The 7,705-nt window shown below is 59.8% G+C and overlaps 1 protein-coding gene across 3 annotated transcripts; it reads right to left on the reverse strand.

Moving 5' to 3' along the window:
* Positions 1-232: 232 nt before the first annotated feature.
* Positions 233-7,475, reverse strand: Dlk1 (delta like non-canonical Notch ligand 1). 3 transcript variants are annotated; one of them, XM_042692710.1, is made up of 6 exons: positions 7,262-7,475; positions 5,959-6,022; positions 5,388-5,518; positions 2,683-2,824; positions 741-1,020; positions 233-566 (listed from the first exon to the last, which is right to left on the reverse strand). In XM_042692710.1, the coding sequence occupies exons 1-6, from the start codon at positions 7,326-7,328 to the stop codon at positions 273-275; spliced, it is 978 nt and encodes a 325-aa protein (XP_042548644.1). In that variant the 5' UTR covers positions 7,329-7,475; the 3' UTR covers positions 233-272. The 3 variants fall into 3 exon arrangements, with proteins under 3 accessions (XP_042548644.1, XP_042548643.1, XP_042548642.1); XM_042692709.1 differs by having other exon boundaries at positions 233-1,020; positions 2,785-2,824; XM_042692708.1 differs by having other exon boundaries at positions 233-1,020.
* Between the last annotated feature and the right edge of the window lie 230 nt (positions 7,476-7,705).

Genomic DNA, 7,705 nt, shown 5'->3' on the forward strand with positions numbered 1-7,705 from the left:
CTCTTAACTCGTGTAAGGATTGAAATTCTTATTATTCTCATCATTATTTGTAATCATGCATTAAGAGGGAGAAAGGAGGATTCACTTGGCATTAGCATGTCACACGGCCACATGATGACAGCGAAGAAGCGCAGCGCGTTCACCAGGTTTGACACAAAGGCCACCACAAAGCTGAGCACAGACCGCATCTAAGGGAGCTTCTGCAGAACCCCGGGGGGGAGGGGGAGGGGAGGGGGAGGAGGGGCCTGCAGGTAAGGGGAGGGGGGTGCTGCTTAGATCTCCTCCTCGCCGGCCTCCTTGTGGAAGGTGCTGGCATCCACCTTCTCGGGGAAGATGATGTTGACGGCCAGCTCCTCCCCACCGCTGTACTGCAGCAGCAGGCTCTTCTTCTGGCGCAGCATGTGGTTGTAGCGCAGGTTGGCCACCCAGGCCTCGCACTTGTTGAGGAACACGATGCCCACGGTGCCCAGCACCACCAGGCTGGTGAGCACGCCCAGGATGGTGAAGCAGATGGCCTGGCCCTCGGTGAGGGGCGGGCTGCTCTTGTTGAGCTCTTTCATGGACACCTTGAGGACGCGGTGCTCAGGCTGCTGCACGGGCAGCTCGTGCACCCCGGGGGTCAGGCGGTAGGTGAGCCCGTAGCCGCTGGGCAGGTGGGTGACCTGCGCGGGGGTGGCTGCCCGCTTCTTGGCGCAGGTGGGGCCCGTGAACGGGGGCTTGCACAAGCACTCGTAGCTCACCTGGGCATGCTGCAGGCAGGTGCCCCCGTTCTGGCAGGGGTTGCTGGCGCAGGTGGTGACCGGGCGGCTGCAGGTCTTGTCGATGAAGCCGGCGGGGCAGCGGCAGCGGAAGTCGCCCCCGATGTCGGTGCAGACGCCGGCATTCTCGCACGGGTTGGGGGTGCAGCTGTTGGCCACGATCTCGCAGAAGTTGCCCGAGAAGCCAGGGGGGCACAGGCAGGAGGCATGGGAGGCCCGGCCCTCATCGTCCACGCAGGTACCTCCGTGCTGGCACGGGGAGCTGGAACACAGGGCGGGGGTGGGGGGAGGGAAAGGGCCCTCTGGGCGTCTGGGCTAGGACAGAGGCGCAGGGAGAGGGGAGGCCTGGCTCCTCCAGAGAGAAGGAGGGAGGGCCAGCCGGGGTCACATGCCCAGGATGGGCCTCCGAGAAGGAGGCTCACCATGGTCCAAGGATGGGGTACCCACCACCCCCATCACGAGGCCAGCCTGGAGTAGGCCTGACACCCCATTCCCCCACACCCCACGTCAGGAGACCCACATGCTCCCTCGCCCCTCACTTCATTTCTCCAGCCAGAGGACTGATGGTCAATCACCAGACAGATGGGGAAACTGAGGCTGGGAGAGGAATCACCAGTGACAGCCCAAGTTTGGAAGGAGACCCCCCCGCCAGGCTCAAGTCCCTGGGCTGCTGGCATAACCGAGCTAGGAGGGGCATGGCTCAAATCCCCCCCCCCTCCCTGAGGGAAGGTGGGGGCTGAGGGAGGGAGGCTGGAGCACAGTGTCTGTCTATCTGTGTCTATCTGTCTGCAGTGGGCTGTTTCACTGAGGCCCATCCACCCGCAGGCAGCTAGCAAACCCAAGCTGTGTGCTCAAAGCAGAGCACACAGCAGTTAATGGAAGCGCTTTCAAAGATGCAAGCTCTCTGTCATGTGGTAAATGCCAAAACTCCAAAGGAAGAAAGAGCCCTAAACACAAGAAGCCAGTGTGGCTGGTCGGGGGCCTAGGACGCGGAACAGCTGGGCTCTGGGCCTTTCAAAGTCCCCCAGGGCTCTATTGTGACCCACTGGTTCAAGTCTCTTAGAGAGAAGAGTAAGATAGGCTCAAGTCTGGCTTTGTTTTGTTTTGTTTTTTCCCCTCGTTATACACAGCAATGGGGGGCAGGGGGAGTGTTCAGTGATCATCCTCTCAGCTGACCCCCTGACGAATACAGACCTTTAGACACCACCCTCTGATCTAGCTGCGGGTTAGGCACCTTCCTGGGTTCTATTTGAGAACACCCCCCCCCCTCCCTCCTCAGCTGCTGGTTGGGGACTGGGTACCTTCCTTTGAGATCTTGAATGTAGACTCTGCCTCAGGCTCTCTGCCCCTACCCCCTGCCCAATCTAAGTGTAAGAGCTACTGGTGTGTGTGTGTGTGTGTGTGTGTGTGTGTGTGTGTGTGTGTGTGTGTGAAGGAGGCTGAGGGGATGGGAAGCCGACTTTCCTCCTTCAGAGACCCCCCCATGCCTCCCCACATCTCAGGTTCCAAACCCCAACATCACCCCTGCAGTAAATAAGTGGGTTTTGCAAACACCTTGGCCCTGCTGAACTCTGATCTCTTATTCCTGAGGACAAGATGCCGCTCAGAGCCCGCCTCCTTCCCCGTTCCCAAGCTACTGTCACTCACAGGCAGCGGGACTTGAGAACACCGGGGGGAATATGAAATTGCCTTGGGGGGGAAATTTATGGAAATGGCACCTTTCTCCCTAACTGTCCCATCAGAGGGGTCCCCTGAAGGGGGCTGTGGGGGAGGGGCCAGGGAGGGCCTCACTTCTTTGCGGGCACATAGGTCCAATAGAGTCAGTCTGAAAGAGGCTTTTAGGGGTAAGAAACAGCCTCAAAAACAGCCTGAAAGAGGCAACAGCCTTCCCTGGGCCGAGCAGAGTGAGGAAGGCAGTGTTTACCCATTGATCACACACGGGCCGTCCTTCTTCTCGCAGTCCTTGCCCGAGTACCCTGGGGCGCAGGAGCATTCGTACTGGCCATTGTCTAGGTTCACGCAGGTCCCGTTGTTGGCGCAGGGGGTGGAGATGCAAGGCCGGATATCTGGGGGACAGAGAAAATCAGAGGCCCCCAGTGAGGTGCGTCGGGACCCCGAGGGAGCTGCCGAATGGCTCTGCTCGCAGAGTTTCTACTGAGAGGACATAAGGACTGCTCCCGACTCCCCCCCAAAAAAACCCTAGGAGATAAATACATTAAAGGCTGGAAAACTAAAGTGGCTTGCTGTGTGGAAAGGAGCTACGGCTACTGCTATTCAGCAGACTGCTAGCTGCACCCTCTTCTTGTCCTGCCCCTCACCAAGATGGTGTCCCTGAGCTGAGATGCTCTTGAGCTCCCCCCTCCCCGCCCTCTCCCACCAGGCCCAGCTTCCTATGATTAGGGAAGGAGTCTTCACATCTTCACCACCACCTGCCCTTCATACTATGCCATCAAAGACCCCAGCAGAGGAACAAGAAAGCTGACCTCTCCCCACCTCCAACTCCCTCCCTACCCTCACTGCTTCAGGTTCCCAACTAAAGGGGTCTGAGGTCAAAAGGCTGCTTCTTCTCAAGGCAGCAAAATTAGAGCTATTTATTGGATGCTGGTACATTTGCACTGTCTCTTAACACCCGGTGTCAAGCTCACTTCATTATTCAGGCTCAGGAAGCCAGGGCGGAGCTGAACAAAGATGTCTGGGGGTGAGGGTTCGCTGAGGTAGAGACCCCAGCTCTGAGCAGGGCCTGAAAGGCTCCTTCCCCAGCGGCCCCTGCCCACTGCCACAGGGCTGCAGAGTTCAGCGCCTGCCCACCCCGTGCCTCAGTCTCCCTCCATACAAAAGGAAGGGCTCGCTCTCTCTCTCACACACACACTCTCTCTCTCTCTCTCTCTCTCTCTCTGACTGATCCCCTAGGGTTTTCTGTCAGTTAAGTGGGCCTGGCAGCAGGACGGAAGTCCAGGCAGGCCTGGGCTCTCCTGCACTCATACCACACGTGTGTAGATTTTCTTTTCTTTTTCCCCCCTCTTTTCAAAGAGACCCGCGCCCTGGTGAAGACGGCAATACATCAACCAGAAAAAGGCTGAACGCCATGTTGATGGACTCTCCCTGGGAAACCGGCATGGTGGCGGGAACATAAAAAGGAGGATTTATCTTTCCCGGATAGAGCAGGCACTGCTTTAGCACAGGGAGGCTCCACAGCCAGCTCCTAATTTTCTGCCCCTAGCTCGTTTGTCACTCAGAAGCTTCAATTTAAGATATAAGAGCTAGAAATCACCCCCCCAACACACACACACACACACACACACACACACACACACACACAAACCTCAACCTCTCCTCACCCTGAAATGCCAAGTCTAAGTACTAACCGGGAGGACCCCTAAAGCCGGGCAGGGCTCAACTCTAACGAGAGACTGGGGGTGGGTCTCCTCAGAGACTGCAGCTGTGGCCAGAGCAGGCAAAAGGAGAAAGGGCTGGCAAATACCCAATGGCTAATCCCTCCCTCCCTCCCTCCTGGGGACCCCAGCCTGTCCAGGCTGACTGGTGTGGAGGGGATCTAACCCAGGACCCAAAGAGAGAGGGTCTCGAAAGCTCCAGGTATGGGGCTCTGTGTTCATATACCAGGGAGGGTAAGCTCTAAGCTAAAAGTCTAACCCTGATCCCTAATAGTGGTTTTTCTTAACCCCCTGAATACCCAAGCCGTTCAAAGCAGCAGCGTGGGCTGAGCGTGAGTCAGCTGCAGGTAAAACCTTGCATCATTGGGGGGGGGGTGGTGGTTATGGCGCAGAGACAATTTGAGCAGAGGTCCTTTTGTTGCTCTGACCCTCAGTTTCCCGATTTGTACCACCACAATCTGCTATGGTTGGGAGAAAGGAAGCCCAGGAACAATTGTCTGTGCTGTTGCTGGGAGATTTTTCTAGAATTTCAGTTTGCTTGGACTTTGGGATGGGTTTTAGTGAGTGAGAAAAGACTACAAGGTCCATTTTGCAGTTTGAAAACTGCAGCAAAGACAGGCGGCTCTGTGACTGGGGTGTGTGTGTGTGTGTGTGTGTGTGTGTGTGAAATTAAATGACAAAGATGGCCTAAATGAATGAATGGAAACAGAGGACTCTAATCTGTACTTTCAGCCCTTTCAGCCTTTCCTTCCTCAGCTCCCATCCTATCTGGCCCCCAATCCTGTGGGTCTTCCCTCCATTCCTGCTTCCCTACCCTAAGAATGCCCTAGCACCCTCTCCTGATTTTATTTCTTGATGCCTAAGCCCTGAGCTGAGGGGGTGCTTTGCCCATCTCTGCACTTCACAGACCTACATGGGCTGCCTGCAGTCTGGGGTCCAGGGGCTTAGTTGTGTATGTGCGGGGGGGGGGGGGGGTTGTTTTGTGACTCTTTATTCAACAGGCAGCTCCTCAGACCCCCTTCTGCGGGTGCTACAGGTGAAGAAAGCAAAGTACCTATCTTTGGAGAGGTGCTGGGGGGCACAGAATGGGTACCTACAAACAAAGCGCCCTACTGGCCCTACTCTTGCTGGGAGGAGGCCCAACTGAAGAGGAGAGGAGGGAAGGGAAGGGGGGGCAGCCTGACCTCCCTGGGAGGCCAGGGGACCCGGCCGAGGGTGGGCAAGGGTGGGTGCCCACCTATATCGCAGAGTTTGCCATCCCAGCCAGGCTTGCAAAGACACTGCCAGGGCTTGTCGCAGAATCCATTCACGCAGCCGAGAGAGGTCACACACTGGTCACACATGGGGCCCTGCCAGCCAGGCTCACACCTGCGGGAGGGAGCGGGAAAGACAGGACCGCGTGAGAGAGCAGGGGCGGGGGTCCGCTGGGGGCCGGGGAGAAGACCCTTGGAGGGGAAGCCCACACAGAGGCGGCCTAGGGGGCCTCACAGCATCCATCACCTGAATGCAAACCCTGGAGAGGGAAGGTGCTGAGGCCCAGACACACGAGGGTCCCAGGAGTCACGAGGACTGCGTTTTGCCGCAGTGGCCCGCAGTGGTCTCTTCCTGCTCCAGCTCTCCTGGCCCCCACCTCGTCCGCCCCCGCTTCCTTCTCCCTCTCGCTCTCCCCCCCCCCCACCAGTTTTCTGCAGGAGCGAAGAGGCTGTGACGCAGTTTTATTACCAAGCTCCCATCTCTTCACCCCCCCCCCCCTCCCAACGCCATGGCTCCTCAGGATTCTGCCTTGGACCCCCACAAGCTGCAATTACCTGCAGTTCTTGTCCCCCTTGCAGAATCCATTTATGGGGTCGCAGGATGGGATGCATTCAGTTCCTGGGATATGAGAAAGGTGACAATTCACCCCACAAGGCCGGGGTGTGGGGGACATGAGCCTGATCCCCTCTCTTCCCCCAGCAGCCCGCTAACCCCCTTTGGGGGGGCTAACAAGGACCCTCTGGGATGCTGCTAGCCTGGCACACAGTAGGGAGGTCTGATCTGTGAATGATAAGAACACCCTGCCATGCTCCCAGCTATGGGGTGACCACAGTGCACTCACCCTGAAAGCCAGACGCAGGCACCCCTTCCTTGCCCCCCACCCAGGAAAACATGACACCGTGAGTACCCCCCCTAAGAGCTGGGATATGGAACAGTAAAAGGAAACCTTTTGACCACTAGACATTTGCCTAAACCCTCATTCTGGCAAAGTGAGCTTTGAAAAAGGGACCTGTTTTTCCAGAGGTGTCCGTTCTGGGGGAAAGCTGGGACAGGTTCGCGGGCCGCTTCCCAGGTAAAGGGATTGGATTGGATTATTTTATTTTCGGATAAAACCTGCTCCACTCTTCCCCTTCCCCCTCCCCACCCTACACTCTCCGCATTAAGAACGACGCAAGCCTTCCGCACCGGCTGAGATTCCACCACTGTTGGGATGCTGACACTTTAATAGTCACCTGCTGTATGCATTCACTCAACTAGCTCCTCGGCTTTCCAGACAGCACCCCCCCCCCAAAACCACTGGCGCAGTTGGGGGGGGGCGGGCTCGCGCAGCCGGAGACAGATGGCCGCGGCGACAGGAGTGTCGCAGCCCCTCACCTAGAGACGCAGCACTGCGCGGAGGGGGCTCGGCCTGCGCCCCCCGAGCGGGGCCGGGGGCTTCGGCGGAGAACTGGGGAGGGGGTCTACGACGGCCAAGGCAGCCCCCCTTCGGGGGCCCCCCAAAACCGGCTCTCCAACACGCAAGCAAGGGACATCGCTAAAGTTGCGCCCCGAAGCTTTTTTTTTTTTTAAACAGAAGACCTCCTTCCTTCTATCCGTCCCCGCCGCCTCACTCCGCGGGGCGGGAAGGGGCTGGGGTCCCCCACCTCCCCGGCACCTCCTCTGGGACCCCCTCCCACCCTCCCGGCCAAGCTGGACGCGCCGGGGCGGCGGAGAGGGCGAGCCGGGCACCGCGCGCGCGGGGCTTAGGGTTAGGAGGGACGGGCGGGAGTTGGGGCGCACGGGACGGGGCGCGCACGGCGCGCGCGGGGGTCTCCGGGCAGCCGCCGGCCGGGCCGCCGCGGCGGGGGGCTCACTTACCACGGGTGCTGCGGCCGATAGCCAGCAGGAGCAAGAGGACGCGCAGGAGGGCTTCGGTCCCGATCATCGCGGGGCGGCCGGGGTCGCGGTCCGGGGAGCGGGGCGGGCGCCGATCCGGCTCCGGGCGCCGCGCTGGGCTTCTGGTTGTGGACGCTGAAGGGGACGCGGGCGCGCGGCGAGGGGAAAGCCAGGGCTGCACCGGGCTGCGCGCTGCTCTCCGCCGCCGCGAGGAGCTGCCGCCGCCGCCGCGCGCGCCGCCCTTTCGTACCGCCTCCCCCCCCCTCCCGCGGCCCCCGCCCCCGCCCCCGCCCCGCGCACGCGGGGCCGGCGCCGGCCAGTCCCGCTGACCCCCGCCCCTCCCGAAGCCGCCTCCCCCCCTCCCAGGCGGCGGCGCCCGGAAGCCCGCGCGGATACCCGGGCGCACTCGAGGCTGGACGGGTTACC

Source organism: Dipodomys spectabilis, unplaced genomic scaffold (genome assembly GCF_019054845.1).
Source record: "Dipodomys spectabilis isolate Male_0828 unplaced genomic scaffold, ASM1905484v1 ptg000157l, whole genome shotgun sequence".
NCBI classification, from domain to species: domain Eukaryota; kingdom Metazoa; phylum Chordata; class Mammalia; order Rodentia; family Heteromyidae; genus Dipodomys; species Dipodomys spectabilis.